At 47.0% G+C, this 19,505-nt stretch overlaps 2 protein-coding genes and 1 long non-coding RNA gene across 3 annotated transcripts; all 3 read left to right on the forward strand.

The window, feature by feature from the left end:
• The first annotated feature begins 3,732 nt into the window (after positions 1-3,732).
• On the forward strand, positions 3,733-5,473 carry LOC136474368 (uncharacterized). The gene is made up of 3 exons (XR_010762911.1): positions 3,733-4,013; positions 4,120-4,243; positions 4,902-5,473. It is a non-coding gene; the product is annotated as an uncharacterized lncRNA (long non-coding RNA).
• Positions 5,474-6,258: 785 nt separating this feature from the next.
• On the forward strand, positions 6,259-7,023 carry LOC136474376 (protein REVEILLE 8-like). Its single transcript, XM_066471971.1, has one exon. It carries the CDS (start codon positions 6,337-6,339, stop codon positions 6,886-6,888), a length of 552 nt encoding a protein of 183 aa, XP_066328068.1. The 5' UTR covers positions 6,259-6,336; the 3' UTR covers positions 6,889-7,023.
• A 4,484-nt stretch (positions 7,024-11,507) lies between these two features.
• On the forward strand, positions 11,508-16,120 carry LOC136452614 (uncharacterized). Its single transcript, XM_066453221.1, has 8 exons — positions 11,508-11,647; positions 13,704-13,953; positions 14,040-14,251; positions 14,642-14,723; positions 14,981-15,049; positions 15,261-15,395; positions 15,486-16,042; positions 16,102-16,120. Exons 1-8 carry the CDS (start codon positions 11,508-11,510, stop codon positions 16,118-16,120), a joined length of 1,464 nt encoding a protein of 487 aa, XP_066309318.1.
• The last annotated feature ends 3,385 nt before the right edge of the window (positions 16,121-19,505 follow it).

A 19,505-nucleotide genomic window follows, 5' to 3' on the forward strand; every position in this document is an offset into this window, starting at 1 on the left:
GCTAGAGGAGAGGTGAATAGCCTATTAAAATTTTCTACAACAATACTTAACAAACCGGTTAAACAATTATGAGGCGAAGCGAGTGTTACGCTAGCCTACTAAAAAGCAAGCCATCTACCATAATTCTAGTTTATGTAGTTTCTATCCACACAATAACTATGTCACTACACTAAGTTAGTGTGCTCTCAAAAGGCTAACTAAAGAGTCATACTAACCAAACTAACAAGCTCTCACAACTAGCTACACTAAAGAGCTTGACAACTAGTTTACAGTAATGTAGACAGTGAGCAATTTGTTTATACCGCCGTATCGAGGAAGGAGCCAATCAATCACAAGAATAAATACCAATGAAGACCAATCACCTCGGAATCAAATAATGAACACAATGATTTTTTTACCGAGGTTCACTTGCTTGCCGGCAAGCTACTCCTCATTGTGGCGATTCACTCACTTGGAGGTTCACGCGCTAATTGGCATCACACACCAAACCCTCGATAGGGTGCCGCACAACTAACACAAGATGAGGACCATATAAGCCATGAGCAATCCACTAGAGTACCTTTTAGCTCTCCGCTAGGGAAAGGTCAAGAACCCCTCATAATCACTACGATCAAAGCCGGAGACAATCACCACCCTCCACTCGACGATCCTCACTGCTCCAAGACATCTAGGTGGTTGCAACCACCAAGAGTAAGAAGCGAATCCCGCAGTGAAACACGAACACCAAGTGCCTCTAGATACAAACACTCAAGCAATGCACTTGGATTCTCTCCCAATCTCACAAAGATGATGAATCAATGATGGAGATGAGTGGAAGGGTTTTGGCTAAGCTCACAAGGTTGCTATGTCAATGCAAATGGCCAAGAAAGTGAGCTTAAGTTAGCCATGGGGTTTAAATAGAAGCCCCTATAAAATAGAGCCGTTATACCCCTTCACTGAGCACAACATGGGGTGACCGGACGCTGGACCTCAGCGTCCGGTCACACGATGTGTGCCACGTGTCCCCTCTCTTCAAATGTTGATTGCCCGATCTCAACAGTCAAGTGACGACCGGACGCAGCAGCTCAAAGTGACCGGACGCTGAACCCTAGTGTCCGGTCGTTTCCAGTAAGCATCTAGAGAGGACTTTTCACGACCGGACACGTCCGGTCATGCTTGACCAGACACAGCCAGCGTCCGGTCAGCCACCTTCAACACTGTGTGTTGCCACGTCAGTAGGACCAGATGTAGGCTTCCAGCGTCCGGTCAGTTTGTGACTCAGTGTCCGGTCAGAGACCGACGTTGCGCGCCCTCTGCTGCCACTGACTGGATGTGCTGGTCCAACCGAGACCAGCGTCTGGTCACTTACAATGACCTCTGTCTTTTCTATCTAGGGCATCGGTAAAGTTCCTAACCCTTACTCAAATATACCAACCACCAAGTGTATCACCTTGTGCACATGTGTTAGCATATTTTCACAAACATTTTCAAGGGTGTTAGCACTCCACTAGATCCTAAATGCATATGCAATGAGTTAGAGTATCTAGTGGCACTTTGATAACCGCATTCCGATATGAGTTTCACCCCTCTTAATAGTACGGCTATCGAACCTAAATGTGATCACACTCTCTAAGTGTCTTGATCACCAAAACAAAACAGCTGCTACTATTTATACCTTTGCTTTGAGCCTTTTATTTTTCTCTTTCTTCTTTTCAAGTCCAAGCACTTGATCATCACCGTGGCATCACCATCATCACGTCATGATCTTCATTTGCTTTGCCACTTGGAATGTGCTACCTATGTCATGATCACTTGATAAACTAGGTTACCACTTAGGGTTTCATCAATTCACCAAAACTAAAGTAGAGCTTTCACTTGTGCACATATGTTAGCATATTTTCACAAATATTTTCAAGGGTGTTAGCACTCCACTAGATCCTAAATGCATATGCAATGAGTTAGAGCATCTAGTGGTACTTTGATAACCACATTTTGATACGAGTTTCACCCCTCTTAATAGTACGGCTATCAATCCTAAATATGATCACACTCTCTAAGTGTCTCGATCACTAAAACAAAATGGCTCCTACCATTTATACATTTGCCTTGAGCCTTTTATTTTTCTCTTTTTTCTTTTCAAGTCCAAGCGCTTGATCATCACCATGGCATCACCATCATTATGATCTTCACAATTTCTTCATCACTTGGAGTAGTGTCACCTATCTCATAATCACTTTGATAAACTAGGTTAGCACTTAGGGTTTCATTAATTCACTAAAACCAAACTAAAGCTTTCAGTTGTGATGCTGAGTTATGGCCTACACCATGGCCGTCGTTCTACATGGCTGTGAGGAACTCTGCCACGGGTCACCCTGGCCGACTCTGGAAGCCTCCATGGTATGTATCAACTCAACAACAAATCTGGTGTGTGCTTCCTGCACTTGTAGAGTCTTGGAAATGCTTGATGAGACCAAGGAGATTCATTGTTTTTCATGTACCTCTTGGTATCTCATTGCTTGATCCTGAGGTGATGAATGCATCTGTTCTTAGCAAGCTAAAAATAGTTAATCATGGAAGAGGTTGTGACAGAGGTGTTTCTAGTGTGCACATTATAGTTCATACCAGTATAGCTTCTCAACCATGGCTGCCACCTACACAAGGTCAATCTGTCCAGATGAAGCTCTGCATTGATATCAGTTTTGATGCAGTCCATCTCAGGCCAATCCCTTGGGCATTTTTCTGTGGTTATGCAGCCCCTGTGCACTTGAAGACATCACTTTCAGTGAATAATATGCTTGTGAACTCCACTCAACTCTATTTTGGTTTCTGGTCACTGATCCTGTTTAGGATGGGTTGCTGTGCAGTACAAGCCTCCATGGCTGTCACCCCAAAGCAACGGGACATCGTTTCAGTTATCTGTGAGTTTGTGATTAGCTGCTCATTGTGCCAGTCTACAGTTCCATTCTTCCATTATGTAAGCTGTCAGGAGTGTTGGAAGCTTTGGCTGGAGTTACTTCAAAATGCAGTGCAAGTTGCTGGACTCAACGATATCAAGTTGTCATGCACATGGTTAAGGGTATACATGATTTAGTTGTTTCCTGGAAAGCTTCAGGCTCTGGCTATAATTCTTCTACATCTCATCATTGATAGAAGACCTGGGCTGCTACTTGGTGTTGACAATTGGGGTCTGATTATACTACCTGCATACATTCACCAAGGAGTGTTTCTGGTGGACGGTGTACATGACCCGGTGGCAGTCACATTTGCTGAAACTGGAGCAACACTTTAGACCTTTCCAGTAGTGGTTTGGCTTTCTAATTGGTTGTATTCTCGCTGCTCTGGAAGCCACCATGGGCCTGCATTGGTTGAAATCATAGATGCTAGCCTTGATGATGTGGACCATGAGCATGAAGCAGAAGATGTTGTCCATGCTGAATCAACTGTGTCGAATGCTGCAGCTCCACTTGCACTACCCAAAGATATTGAAAGACAACTTTTCCAAGACGGAATCGAAGAAACAGGTGATCGTCCAGTTCACTTGGGATCCCGGTGGTTCTGAATTTCTCCATCGGCTTGAGGGCAAGCCGAAGCTTAAGAAGGAGGGATATCAGGGATTACCTATGATTGGGCCTTTATATGGGCCGTGGGCTTAGGCCTAGTCGAGCAATACTGGACAGCTTGACGTCATCTTAAAAAAAGGCATGAGGACGGCAGCGAAGGGGCATGATCAAATTATCAGCAGAATACCTCTTTCTTAGTTGTACTGTTTATCTTCTTCTTAGGACTCTGTAACTTTATATAGTTTCTTGCTACTTGAATTGAATCAAGTATCTGAGGGCAATCCCAGTTGGGTTGCTAACAGTGTGAGATGCTCCGTCCGCTGCCCCGTCCCCATGGTTCCCGCTTTCTGCAGCCCCAGCTACCCTCCATGTGATCTATTTCCACCAGGCGATAGCAAGCAACGACGGTTGGTACAGATGTGTGGCACGGTGGCGCTCAGAGCGATGGCCCGGTGGTGGTGACGCCAGTTGAGGGTACGGCCAAGCAACTTCTCATTTCCCTTCTCCCCTTCTCACCATCCTTATCTCTGCCTCCTCTCCCAGATCTATTTCATGGAGTTGTGCTTGCTCTCCCTCTCAGATTTGAGTCATGAGCTCCTCGGCGGTTTGGGCTTGTGCTCGAATGATGCTTCTAGATGGCGCTGAAGAGCCTCCTTGACGGCACTCGGTGAGCAGGCGTACCAAGGCACAGCGCGTCGTCAAAGGTTGGGTCGGCCACAAGCTCGAGTTACTCTTTCCTCCTTGCTCTTGATTCACTCTGCTTTACATTGTAGCGACCTGCATTTGATCCTTAGCAGTATGTATTGCCCTTCACATCCTAATAATAACTAATATAAATCTGTTTAGTTGCATTGTTAGTGCCATCAATTCACAATACCTTAGATAGTAGCTCACAACAAAACTAAAATCACAGAGAGCCTACCAATCATGAAAAGTGGAATAAGAAAATTAGTGCTTACTAAACTTCCTAATAGAGAGCTGTTGCTATTGTTTTTTTTAAATGCCTTGTTACAAGTTCCTCTGTGTTCGTTAACTAAACTGTGAACTAAATATGTTGGCTTGCGGTTTAGATTCCTTCCTCTGGAATTTATACATGCTAATCTAGAACTATAGTTGTCTCTTCATGGACTTTAGCTTGCTGTATTATACACTTGGGATACAGTTTGAGTAATTGGACGCAATTATAACTGTACATGGACATAATCTTAAAGTGTAAAATTCTGCTTCTCAAGTTTAGCATGTTATAGTGATTTGTTGCTTCCATAGCCGTGAACCTTCTCGGAAACCTGATCCTGATCCGATGCTTGCCTCACCTGATACTTTGCATATCTGTGGTCATAGGGATGTTCCTCTCCTTTTCAGATAACGTGTGCTGATTCAGAGTTTTGGAACGTTGAATGTCACCCATTCTTTGCTGTTTGCTCCATCGGAACATCTAGGTACCATCTCTGATTGAGGTACCTCATCATAGTTCTACCGATCATGTCTTGCCTTTGTTACTAAGCGTGAGGCTATTTCACTTAGATGTATGACATCCTTGCAGCTAAAAAGGGTACCAATCTGCAGTACAAACTAATTTGCCTTCTGTTGATCATGCACAACTTTCCATTGAATTTGACATTAAACATACATATTTGATCATGCTCTGCTTTTCCTATGTAAAAAACCTGGAAAATGTGCATTCATCGCTGTTCTTAGCAAAAGGTACTTTAGTGATGAATTGGCCGGGAGTGATGCTCACTTTTTTTATTCGATTAGCAGCTCATGCACCCAGGGGTGTTGGGCGTAGAGTCGTGAATTGGTCTTTGTTTTGATAGTCGTGAAGACAACTGAAGCATGTACTCTTGCAGTTTTGCTAAGAGCGTATGTGAATGTTTGATTTTGTAAAGAAGAGACTGAAATATTTGTACCGCCTAAAATGATTGAAAAGCTATACTAGCAATAAAAGTATTCATATGTTGTATGTGAAATATATGTACAGTGCACTATTGTTTCCAAGATGCTGGGCGCCCCGAAGCGCGCAAAGTTTTCTAGTCATGTTAATGTTAACGAATATGTTGTCTACCACGAAGAAAATACCATTAAATTTTAGAATAAATCATGAAAAATACGAATACTGATAGTATCAAGTGACAAAATGCGTTGAGTGAACCAGATACACAATTTGGTGTGTTCCCCTTGCAGTTGAGTAAGGTTGATTTGTTGTTCGCTTTTTTAAAAAAAAGAAAAAGAAATCGCTATTTTGTTGGTTGGTTTATATGAAAAATGATCCCGGAACGCAGACTGATCCATATGAAAAATGTGTTATAATTATAATTTCGAACGAGTTCCTAATGGAGAAAGGGATTAAGCACGATTTATATACAATATACCTCAACACATGGAGAATATATAGGGTCGTTCGTTTATGCGCAGATGGTTCAAAGCAACCCCGAAATAGTGCGTCTTTCACCTAATGTCGCACATCGGCCAAACCCCCTCCCCCCTTGCAGCATGAGCCATGAGCATGACAACGCTTGAGCATCCGGTCCGTCGGAAGGCCTAGACGCGTCCGCCTAACACGAGAGCAATTCGCACCCGCTGCACATGTCTAATCCCCCAAGCTTGTTGAGCACATGCGCTGTATCGCCCACACGTTTTCTGCATCCGATGCTCACTCATCGATCCCTATATATATATGTGGTCACGCACTCTGCACACCAGCACACACCATCCCAGGCCGAGAACTCTCAATCCTCCGCTCTCATTTCATACGTGCTCTCGCCGCTTCTGCTCTAGAGGAGTGAAACAAACGTCGATGGCGGCAGTCGTGGTGGCCAAGTCTACCGGGATGGCGGGGAAGAAGCTCCGGAAGCCGTACACCATCACCAATCCTCGGCAGAAGTGGACCGCCGACGAGCACGAGCGGTTCCTCCACGCGCTGGTGCTGCACGGCCGCGACTGGAAGAGGATCGAGGCATTCGTCGCCACCAAGACAGCCACGCAGATCCGCAGCCACGCCCAGAAGCACTTCCTCAGGGCTCAGAAGATGGGCCTCGCGGTGCCGCCGGCGCACCCTCGCCGCGCCGGCGCCGTCCGCCAGGCGCAGCCACCCATCAGCTGGCTGCCCTCGTTTGCGGATGATGACGCCGTCATGTCGGAGGACGAGACGATTTCGATTCGTCAGCTTCCGCTGTCTCCGGACCATCCGGACTTTGCTCTGGTGTACAGGTTCGTCGGTGACGTCTTTGGCTCGGACGCGCCGCGGCCGGTGGAAGCGCAGTTGCAGAGACTGCTGGGCGTGGATCCTGTCATTGTGGAAACCATTTTATGTGTACTAGGGAACCTGGAAGCTAATCTATCATTTTAGGATTTCAGATTAGCATTGTTGTGATTGATAATATTTTGTACTCAGCTATGTACAATTAGGTCACCAACCTGTGCGGTTGCATTGGGTTGTATTTTTGGATAAAACACAGTACTAGTACAACTTTACGAAATAATTAGTTTCAGTTATTGTAGGAGCAAAATCCTGACATGTTTTGGACAAAAAAAATGCCACTGTAACGTCCCTCAACTATTCTCTCGTTTTAAATTATCACCGCTCAAATGAAGCCCAAATAGGTATAAAAAAAATGAAGCCCAAATACAAACCGTTTCCTCCCAACTATCAATTCGGTCCATAGAACTCCTTCCGTCTCTGTCTCAATTTCCCGATTCCATGATTCCATCTCTACCCCAAGATTCGTGCGGACACTACTATTTTGTACACTTTCGCACTTTTGTTTTTCAATTAAAAAAACAAGAAATCCTCAAATGCTGTGCACTGCATGTACACGTTGGTGGTGAGGTATGGGTATGACCACAGGATGTAATACAGACACTGTTGCTCTCTGGCAATATCAGACGGCACTATCTTGCGTCGGAAATGAAGAGTTTGTTCCTATAGTTATCGGTTACCCATTACTCTGACATATGTGTTTATGCATATAGTGATGTATTAGCTTTAGTAGCAGTGGTGCTTTTGTTTCTGTTTCTCGATAGACTTTTTTTTTTTTTGAGTTAAATGCATCAGAGGTTATTAACTTGTGAGGATGTTTCGGTTAGGTCCATCAATTTTTAAAGTGGTTTTTTAGGTCTATAAACTTTGTACGTCGTATCACTTAGGTCCATACCTCTCCACGTTGGTTTCTCGTGATGATGTGGCATGATGCCGTGGCCATGCGGGCGTGCAGGTGGCTTTCTCCTGCTAGCTGCTCGCTGTAGCTCCTGCTAGCTGCTTGCTCCGGCGCGTTTTCTCCGCGTGCGTTTTCTCCTTCGCGCGGTCCCTCTCCCAGATCTAAATACTACGCCGCGGCCAGCAGGCCGCATCATCGTCCTTGTCCTTCGAACGTGCGGAGGCAGAGCGAGAGCACAGCTCCTCAGTGTGTGCGCTACCGCCCTGGCGCGGCATGGGCGGCTTCTGGTGTCCGTCCTGTGCCCCCTCGAGCGCCTGGTACGACGCGTACATCTTGCTGCACACAGAGCACTCGTAGTCTCGTACCCGTACTGGCTCGCTTTGGCCGCTATAGCCGCGCTCGCTCTCCTGAAGAACCTGAAGAAGCATCACCGGATGCAGACCACAGACCATGTTCCTGCTTCAATCCTTGCCTTGGTTTTCTTGAGATTAATCTAGAAGCAGTAGGTGCACACGATCAAGAATCCCTAGATGAACCTGTATAGCACTGAGCTGCAAACATGGCCAGGCCAAGTCCAACAGCCCAAGCGACGAACAGCAAGACGCTGCACGGTGACTAGCCGTAGCCGGTGCCCAAGGTGCTGATATGGGTTCAAAAAAAATAGCTAGCCTGATTTAGAGATTCTGCTGCGGACATTACATGTTTTGATTGTCTAAATAGTTTTAGAGAGCCAATTTAGAGATCAAAATTTACATATACTCTTGGAGTTGCTCTTAGGGGGTGAAATATTAGTTAATCCCGTGCACAAGATGCATAGTCTTTTCCTGTTTTAGATAGTGCATGTTCTCCCTTGATTCAATCTAGCTAGTTGCATGTGTGTGAGTGGTGTAGAAGCGGAGAAGCCAGAACCGTGCTGCGTTCACGGTGCGGGGGGCCTCGTCACCACGCGCGTAGGAAACGTTCCAGCGCCTCAGGCTGGCACGACGCAGTGTGAGCGGGCATGGCGGGCGGGGGGGGGGGGGGGGGGGGGGGGGGGGGGGTTCTCGGATCTATAGATGGCCAACGGGCCGTGCCGGCCCGTTGGGGGTCTTGCCTCGACGGGCCATCGTGCCTGCCGTGCCATGTCTCCACGGGCTTCGTGCCTAGCCTACGGCCCGTGGGCCGTCTGACCGTGCTGTGCCGCCCGTTGAGCACGGCCATTTTCCCCGTGCCGTGCCGGCCCACAGCACGACAACCAAAAAAACATCTCATTTTCACCAGATTTTCACCGAGTGTTTGAACCACTTCTTCATTTTCACCAGTTTTGAACAAGATTCCATCATTTTCATCACCATTTTCACAAAAGCTCACATATTCACATTCACCACAGTACCACACAATTGCAAATCACAACACAAGAGAAAAGACAAAGAGACAAGGTTATATGAAAATGATGATCAAAAGGAGTTGTTTTGTGCAATGCTGCCTCATTAAAAACCTTTCTAGGTAAAACTCACCCTTGTGAGAAACCCTAGAAAGGAAAAAAGAGTGCAACCAACTCAAAGAGTCAAAGTATTAGTAGTAGTGTCTTATTACAAAAGCCAACCAAAGTGGCAAAGTCCTAGTGACTTAGTGAGTCTACTCCACAGTCCACTCTCATCTCACACTCACTCACTCAGTCAGTCACAGCAAAAGACCAAAAGTACCTATAAAATTGTACAGAATTCATGTCAATATGTCATTCTTTTGCCATCAGTCTGATCTAATCAGGAAACAGGAAAGAGTCACTACCTCTCCAGTTCTTCTTCTTCATCAGTCATCACTATCTAGCACCAGCAGTACCGTCGCTGCTGCTGCCACTGCCTTCGCCTTCTTCGTCCAGGACCCGCGGGCATCCTCACCGATGTCATCGTCGTCCTCGATTTCTAGCTCCTCCTTGGGCTCGGGGTGCTCGCCATCGGCTAGGTGGGAATAGACATCCGCCACCACCGGCATGGTGACCCTAGCCGATGAAGGGCCGGACGGCCAGCCCTGGCCCTGACCTCCAGCTCCAACACCGTCCCTCAACGGTGGACGTTGGCGCTTTGGCGCTGGCAGCCTAGCCATGGCGCCTCTAGAGGAGGAAGACGCGGCGTTAGGCACCACCAACCTATGAAGAACATAGGACAGAACAAAAGAACATGGGTGAGTCAGTGAGTGAGTGAAAGATGGACAGACACAATATAGATCTAAGGTTAGGGTTAGGGTTAACCCTAACCTACGCCACCGGAGCCCAGTGCCGGAGAAGAGGCCAGGGAGGTAGCCAGAGGAGGAGATAGACAACAGTTAGAACGACGACGAGTGGTGGCGGAAGGACAGACACGACGAACTCACATGGTACACCGAAGGAGGGGGAAAGAGGGGATAGGAAGGGAAAGGAGGGAGGAGATGGTTAGCGAACTCAGGTTGAGGTGGACGAGCGGCGATGAGGTCACTGGAGCAGGGCCAGCGAGCTCAAGGCGAGCGGCGACGAGCTCCAGGTGGCAGATCGAGAGCGAGCGAGATGAGACAATTGCGACTGCGAGCGGCGGGAGTGGAGTGGGACTAGGGTTAGGGATCGGGGGGGCGGGCCGAGGGGCAGCATATATACGGCCGCGGGGGAGGCGGCTTCATGGGCTGGGCTGCCTACGGCCTGCCTCACTAGCCGTTGGAGGCACCGGGCCACCTCTTTCACCAGGCTGTGTCCGTGCCATGTCGTGGGCCTAGGTGGCGGCCCAGGCATGTCCTGGTCCTTCGGGCAGGGATGGCCCGGGCCCGATGGCCACCAGGCCATTCCGTGCTTGGGTCGGGCCAAATTGCTGGGCCACGGGCTGGGCCACGAGCCCGCGGGCTGCATGGCCAGGTACTCGGATCTTCGGATAGATCGTGTAAACACCATGAATAAAAGGCAAGAACGAAAACCAGAAAAGTCACAACGACCCTCCAGTCGGTTCCGATGCCGCCAACGAACAGAAAACAACTCGGCCACCTACGCGAGTTCCGGCAACCCCTGCCTTGACCTCTTCTCCTAGGTCGTCCCCGACACGCCGACGCAGCGCGTGCGCGAGCTCGTCACCGTTGCGTGGGCGGCACGGGCAAGTCCGACAGGGAGGGCTTCTACGCTGTCGTGCTCTGGATGCACGAGCGCCATCCCAAGATGCTCACCTGTAACCTTCCCGCGCTCGCCGAATTCAGCTACCTCAAGGACTTCCCCGAGCTGCTCTACTGCATCGTCCATGGCGCCGACTACTCTAACCTGTCAGAGGAGCACTATGCCAAGGTCCTAGAGCTCCCAGAGGTGTACATGAGCGCCCAAAGGTGATCCGAGCTGCCCTACACCCGCATGGCATCGGTGGCCATGAGGCGCTACAAGGCCCTGTTCAAGAAGCACGACGAAGCGCGCTTCGACAAGTACCTCGAGGAAATTGAGGCTGGCAAGGCCAAGAGGCTAGCGCGCTCCTGCCCCATGAGATCGCCACCGCTGCATTCCGTCGCGAGGCCGACGACATGTCAGAGCTGTAGTGGCGCCGCATGGTGGAGGACCTCTACAAGAAGGGGTCTCTGAGCAACTACATCGCCGTCTGTGACATTTCCGAAAGCCAACGGCACGCCGATGGAGGTGTGCGTGGCGCTGGGTCTGCTCATCTCTGAGCTCAGCAAGAAGCCATGGGCGGGCAGGGTGATCACGTTCAGCATGATTCCCTAGATCCAAAAGATTGAGGGCAAGACCCTCGTCGAGAAGATGAGCTTCATCGAGCGCATGTAGTGGAACGTGAACACTAACTTCCAAGCGGTCTTCGACCGCATCCTACGCATGGCGGTGGATGGTCGGCTACCCAAGGAGAATATGATCAAGACCGTCTTCGTGTTCAGCGACATGGAGTTCGATGAGGCGTCTGCTAGTCCTTGGGAGACAGACTACCAGGCCATCTGCCGTAAGTTCAATGATGCCGGGTATGGCGATGCGGTGCCGTGGCGTAGTATTTAGATCTGTGCGAGGGACTGTGCGAAGGAGAAAACGCACGTGGGGAAAAGGCGCGGCGGTCGATCGCTCTATAGCGGCGCATGAGAGAACCAACAACGCGCCATGGCGAGCAGCAAGCAGCAAACAGCTGTAGCGGGGTGGCAGAGCATAGGGGCGCCAGAGCAAGGAGGAGCATGCGGCGAGCGGTGAGCAGCAAGCAGCAAGCAGGAGCATACGCCGGAGCAAGCAGCAAGTAGGAGCATGTGGTGAGCAGTAAGCAGCGAGCAGGAGCAACAGCAAACAACAAACAGCAAGCAGCCATCGGAGGAAGCCACATGCACGCCTACATGGCCATGACAGCCTGCCACATCAGCACGAGAAGCCAGCGTGGAGAGGTATGGACCTAAGTGATACGACATACAAAATTTATGGATCCAAAAAACCACTTTAAAAGTTGATGGACCTAACTAAAACCTCCTCACAAGTTAATGGACCTCTGGTGCATTTAACTTTTTTTTAATCTTGATGTAGCTTTCTTTCGGTTTAGGTCAGATAGACGTGTGGAGGATGGAGAGTACTGGAGACCCTGTAGTGTGGAGTCACTGACCGCATCTGCATAATAGCAACCCTGAGCCTGCTAGTAGCTTAGCATTGATTGGAGAAATTTTAACTGCAAGAAAGAAGATCGAGAGCAGACTCATAATGGCCCGTTCGGTTGATGGGGAATGGCTCACTGGAGATAATCCAGGCTGATTTTGTATTCTAATTTGAATAGGCTTTGTCTTGGGCTGTGTTCAGCTGGGAAAGAAGTCGTCTTGTTTGACTTATTTTTTCAACCGGAGCAGTGTTTCTCTCTCACAATATTCCAGCATAAACAGTGTTTTCAGCATGAATAGTAAATAATCCATACCAATCGAACACTCTCTGAAATTATTCCTGGCTAGGTTTGAGCTTAACCGAATGTGCCCTAAGGGCGTGATTGGTTGCCCAAACCGGACCGTCATTTGGCCCATCCCGCATCCTTTCGTGCGTTCACCTGTGTTTGGTTGCTCTACTCACATCTTTCTCCTGCTTCCTCCCATGCAGATTCGCTCGTCCATCCTGGACAGCGTCGTCTTCTCGATCCCCACTTCCCTCTCGGTGCAAGCTCGCTCGGTGCTTGACGGGAACCTTTGCGCTGAGCATGGGAGATGAGGCCGTCCGGCCCATAAAGCGCGCGCGGGGGTCTCGGCTAGGGTTACCGCCCTCACTTTTCGTCTCTCCTTCCACCATAGCTCTAGTGCGAACTCCCATCTTGCTCCCCCTCGACCTCAGTAGCCCTACCGAGGCAACCCTCGCCGATGGATTTCTCTTGGTCCTCTGGTGCTTGGACGGTATATATGCCACCTACGCTCTTTCCCTCCTCTTTCTTCAGTGTCGATTTTGTTGATTTGTTGGTGGTTTTTGCTTGAAATGCCAAGAAATCAGGGTTCTTGGTTTGACATCCTTAGATCTATACGATGCTATACCTGATTTACCTGTTCCTAGCTCAGATCTATATATGATGCTTCATATTTGGTTTATACCTCATGTTTTGTGTAGATCTTGTACATGTTGATGTCTATTTTGTTGTACAAACTGAGCAAAGTGCCTAGAGGTCAATGATGCGGATTGTGTAACAGTATACGCTGGAGGAGCACCCTTTGGTGTGGCAGCCGCGTCTTTCATAGTTCATTTTGTCTGATTTTTTGCTTGCTAAGCAGTACACACCCATGTTGCATGCTCCCTTTCTGATGTTGCCCTCCATCCTGTCGGTAGACATGACATTTGAAGCTAGGTGAAGGGTTGCTGCTGCTATGGTTGTTGTAGTGGCTGCTTGGTTTTTCATGTGGTTTAGGAGGAGAGTTGAAGATTCACGCTCAGTCACCTATAGTCCCTTGGCTGAGAGGGACAAAAAGATGATGAACAACCTTAGATACATCTATGAATCTGATGATGTGCACTGTGTCAACCTTCTTAGAATGAGGAGGGCCCATTTTTTCAACTTTGTGACCTTTTCCGTAATAGAGAGCTTGTCACTGACAGCATACATGCATCTGTTGAAGAACAAGTAGCCATGTTCTTGCATGTTGTTGGTCACAATGAGAGGTTTAGGGTGGTTGACCTTACTTTCGGGAGGTCCGCAGAGATAATTAGTAGGTTCTTCCAGAATGTGTTATATGCGGTAGGAGAGCTAAGGAATGAATTAATTGTCCCTCCTGCTACCAATGTCCATTCTAGGATCCTTGGGAGCAGAAGATGGTATCCCTATTTCAAGGTTGGTATCCATAACTTATCGTACATAGGTCTCATGCATATCAGTTTGGTGTCAATGTTCACTTGCACTTATATTTTTTCAATTAGGACTGCATAGGAGCAATTGATGGTACTCATGTATTAGCTAGAGTGCCTGTGAAGATGCAAGCTGCCTTTAGAGGCAGGAAGCACACCATCACAAAAAATGTGTTGGCAGTCGTGGACTTTGACCTCAGATGCACCTATGTGCTTGATGGTTGGGAGGGATCTGCACATGATGCTCTTATCTTGTCTGATGCTCTTGAAAGAGATGATGGCCTGTGAGTGCCACCAGGTATCATCCAAACCAAAAAAAACCTTTGACACTTTGCTTACTCCTAAATGAAACTACTAAAACATATTCCTATCTGCTAATTTTTAGACAAATTCTATCTTGTCGATGCTGGCTATGTAGTGAGGTCCGGTTTTTTGCCACCATTTCATACCATAAGGTACCATTTGAGGGAGTTTGGTTCAAACCGACCTCCAAATCAAAGAGAGCTTTTTAATCTAAGGCATTCATCTCTTAGAGTAACAGTTGAAAGGGCTTTTGGGGCTCTAAAGAATAGATTCAGGATATTGGACAACAAACCTTCCACCCATACAAGACCCAAGTTAAGCTTGTTCTTGCATGTTGTATTCTTCATAATTGGATCCTCAGACATGGGCAGGACGAGCATGTGCCTGCTGAATCCACATGGACACCTAACATCAATGACAATGCCTCACAACCAGATCATGTCCCTGACAATGGTATCTAGGCATAACAGAGGGAGGCATGGGCTGCACAAATGTGGTAAAACAGGGAGAATTCTAGAGGGTAGTGGCATGGTGTGTGTACTGTTTAGTAGCATTAGAGAAACTTATATTTTAACTGAGACCTATGGCACTTTGCAATGATATAGTACCTATTCCTTTTCTGCCTATTTGATCTATTGAACTTGTATTTCATACCATGCAATTTTTTTTCTTACGTACTGGTTGTTCAATGTTATGGTGGTTGTGGATAGGAAATGGACAATATGCCTGACCAGGTTGTTAACATTGGTGGTGAGGGCAATGTGGTGGAACAGGGTGAGGTAGTTGCTGCTGATGATGGCAACCAAGCAGCCCCTCAGCCCAATGGCCCTATGCACTAGAGTCCTATCTAGTTTGGGTTCATGCTTAGGAGGTTCCATGATTTGGTTGGACAGGGGGGTCAAAATTGAGAAAGGGTTTAAGGAGGTACATGTTAGGCAGGTTGCACCCATGGTCTCTAAGTTTGCTAGGGTCAATGTGACCACCCAACAGATTTACAATCACCTGAGAAAGTGGAGGCAAAGGTGGGTTAAGGTTGTTAGGCTCAAGGATTTGAGTGGTGTTCTATGGGATGAGGACTACCACATGATAGTACTTGATGATGAACACCTGCTTGGCCACACCAAGGTTAGAAACTGTTTGGATAACACCTCAGCTATCCCTTTTCTTTTCTTTTGCTCCCTTATGTCAAATAGTTATATCTGTTTCACTAACTAGGACCATCCTACTAATGCTAAGTTCTTGAACACACCAATAGAGAACTATGTTCAGATGGAGGCCATCTTTGGTGGTAACCAAGCAACAGGCAGGTATGCAATGGGCTCAAACAAGCCTTTGGGTACTCCAACCAACATTGGCCAAGGTGATATTGATACCGTTGAGGACAACACTAACTTAGGTGGCACAGAGGCTGATTCTAGAAAGGGAACTCCTTTTGGTATGGAAGACTCTAAGGGTTCTAATGCCAAGAGCCAGGATGAAAGGGGTGGCAAGAGAAGGAAGCTTGCCCTAGAGGAAATAGACCTCATGAATGGAATGATCAAGGCTGTGGGGTCTATAGGAGATGCCCTAAAGACTCCACAGCATAATAAGGTGCATCAGGATCTTTATGGTTGTGTTATGGACTGCCCTGGGTACTCACAGGAGGCACTCATGTTTGCCCTGGTTTACCTGCTGAAGAACAAGGCTGAGGAACTTTGCTTTGTTCAGATGATAGAGGCTCATAGGATCCCATGGCTTAGGACCTACCTGAGCACAACCTACTTTGCTTATATGTATACTAGCTGGCCTCTCCACTTTTGCATATATCCATGCTAACTGTCTTATGCTGTAGGAAGTATTTTGATGTGTAGCACTTACCTCAACTAATGCTACAAAGAACCATTTGTTGTCTAACCAAGGCTGCACCTAGTCTAGAATAGCATAGGCGCCATGGTGATGGATGTGAGACTTTGTTGATCTATGTGGTGTAGACATTAACAAAGGGTGATGGATTGTCACTTAGTTGATCTGAGCCCTATGCTATTATTGTGTTTTCTCATGTCTTTCATCAAACCGTGGGATACGTCCATTCCTAAGCAACTGTTGTAGGCATGCCTACCGGATGGCTGGGATGAACGTGTCCCACGCTTCCATGGGAGTCATGAACTTGCCTTAGCAATTTGTGTTCTTATTTGTTCTTATTTGCCACCTAGGATCCTATGTTTTTTTTGTGCTTCTAATGTCAACCATTTTTTGACCGAGACTGATACAATTGTGAGATCCTTTTCATGCCTATAAAGATAACAATGCCAGTTTGAGTAATAGATTAAGCACATTGTTGACCTTGGACTTGTGAGGTACTAGATCATTGTTTCTTCTATCTTCTGCTTCTGCTTCTCATGGTTGTAATCAAACCATGTGAGACATCCATGCCCAAGCAACAGCTGGATAATTCTAATGATCTGATGGCTGGACTGGATGCCTCACATGGTTTCATGACTATCATGATCTTAGTTTTCTACTATATGTTTGAGGTTTGCTGCTGTCTATGTTTCTTAAGCTCCAAGTTCAAGGTCAAATGAAAAAGCAATTAAATCTGAGGCAAATCGATTGAACTACCGCTCATCTTATCAACATCTTATACTTGCTTTTATGTGTTTTTTAAGGGGCAAATGGCTTGGTATGTTGTATACCATGGAAGAGTTTCTGGAGTATATGCAACCTGGGCTAGATGCAATGCCAGGTAACTGGTTTTAAAAACAACAGCTACAAGAGCTTCCCTAACAAAGAAGAGGCAGAAGCATCATACTTAGAGTTCATGGGTTGTGAAGATGATAAAGTTTTTATCAATCCTCCACCAAAGGTGCTTAGGAACAAACCGGTGTTATTTGTTGTGGTTGTAGGGCAGTGTTTTCTATTGCTGGTGCTCCTGTGGTTCGTTCTTGCTCGTTGCTACAACTGTCTGTGATGCTCAAAATGTCATGTCTTGGTATGTTGCCTGTCGAGGAAAGGAGCCTGGGGTCTATGCCCTAAAATGCCTCCTTGCAGTGCTTCGGGCAACCAATCAAGCCCTATGTTGTTTCTAGTTCCATGACAGAATGAGGTGACTGTAGCTTTGATATTCTTGTCAAGCCTATGATGATAACTAAACCACCATGTGTACTGGATTACAAATACCTGATGACCTTGAGCTTGTGAGGCACTGGAACTCTGATCTTATTCTATTTGGTTTTCTTGTTTGTTTGTTACCATTGCTGTGTGTTGCCTTCTGTGTTTCTTATGCTCCAAGCTCAAGGTCAACCGATGAAGAACTGTTATATGAGGCCAATATGTTAACCACTGTCTGTTCATACATGGGTGTCTTTTCCTCTATTATCTGAGCTCATCTTTTTAAATTGTTAAACGTGGGAAGAACTGCCTCTTACCATTGCTGTTGTATTATTTTGTAATATCTCTTATACTCCAAGGTCTTAGTTGATGATGATACAAATTGATCTGAGGCAATGTTTGTGTTCACATGCTTGTTCTGATAAAAATGGTGGTAACCTCACCAAAGTGATACATGGGTGCTCACACCTTGTGCAATGCGCCAAACTAAACACAACTAGCAGTACCAGCTCAGCTCATTCTTTAAATTGGTGTAAGCTGACAACCAAACAAACTGACAGTCATCCAGTATCAACCCCAAAGTTACAACCAAACACACCTAGATGAATGATTTTAACCTGCATCACACCATCCACGATCGGTCCTCTATCCCGGATATCCTACCCCGAAGCAACCAATCACGCCCTAAGTGTGTAGGACGGGAGAGTGAGGTGCAGCCTGCATCTGCATGTGATGAGTAGCAGCAGCAGTTCCTGTAACGTGCAGGTGCAGGCAATGAGCATCCAAACACCCTACCTGTACCTGACACTGACTGCAAGAGGCATGCATCGTATTGCAGGCCGGCTTAGCATTGATGGAGATCACGGCTCTCCTGTGAGACCGAGCAGTAAGGGTGGCCTTAGCTGAGCAGCTGTGCCATCACTGTCACAATTCGGTTATGTTCTAGTACTATTTAATCAAGGGGCGTCAGCGTCATTCGGTGCCGTCCAACTGCTGTAATCGCACGAAACCTACAGGTTCTGGATAAAATTGTACGGAAGGGGCGCCCGCCGTCTGCCGGGCCGCGCCGAGCCTCGTCCTGCTGCCGCCAAACGGCCGAAGCCGAAGCCATGATCGCGCAGTCCGCGGCGCAGGGGCTGTACCGAACCGGTCACTGGGATTTTTGGTTCTGATCCGGGGCCAATCACCAATCAGGGGGCCGTGCTACGGGATGGTGGATTACTCGCGGGCACGGGCAACGGGAAAGAGGGAACATCCACATCCCTCGGGCGTCCTGTCCTGCGACTGCGAGATGGGACCGTTCAACCGTTGCCCGTTGGGAGCCGTCCACTTCCACTTTAAAAGTCGCACGATTCTTTGACCAGTGCACTATCGTTTCCAAATCCAACAAACTGAGGGTTCGGGCCGTCCGGCAGTTGAACTGGAACTTTAATGGATATAAAGGGTCAGTGAACAAACAGAAAGATGGCGCCTGATTGGACTTTGATTCGAGATTCGAGAACGAGGTCTGGAGACAGCGTCCTGCTGACGGTACTAGCATGGCAACTTATCTGATGCACCCATTTAATCTGACTACTGCACTCTGCGGTAGGCTCACCTGATATAGTTTATCAAAAATATAATGGAACTTTGCAAGTTTTCTCAACTGTTTAGGTTCTTTATGTTGAACTTGTTTATCTAGGTTTAAATTCTCAATTTGTATGGGTGCTCATATTTTACTAGATTTATTCTAGCTTTTTTCTCGGTGCGAGATGACGTGCTTGTGACACTAAGGTACCTGTGTAAGTTCGTAGGAGAGAGTTCATGTGCATCTAAATTATGTAATTCAAAAATAAATATAAATATAAAATAATAACTTAATGTAAAGTTTTAGCACACTATTTTTATGAGGAGTAAAAAACAACTCATCAACAAATTACTAACACCTATGCATGGACAGCAGGAGAGCATAACCATAATTCTTGTGGAGCAACATATCGATTGACAAAGGGCCCCATTTGGTTTCACCCGGAGATCCAGAGTTATCTAGTCCAAAGTTACTAACACCTCAAGGCAGATGTGTTGCTTGCCTAGTGTGAAATCTCAACAACTGCTTTTATTTTTCTTATGGTTTCCCTTTTTTAAAACTATGAAACACAGGACAACCAC

This window comes from Miscanthus floridulus, chromosome 1 (genome assembly GCF_019320115.1).
Source record: "Miscanthus floridulus cultivar M001 chromosome 1, ASM1932011v1, whole genome shotgun sequence".
In the NCBI taxonomy this organism is placed as follows: domain Eukaryota; kingdom Viridiplantae; phylum Streptophyta; class Magnoliopsida; order Poales; family Poaceae; genus Miscanthus; species Miscanthus floridulus.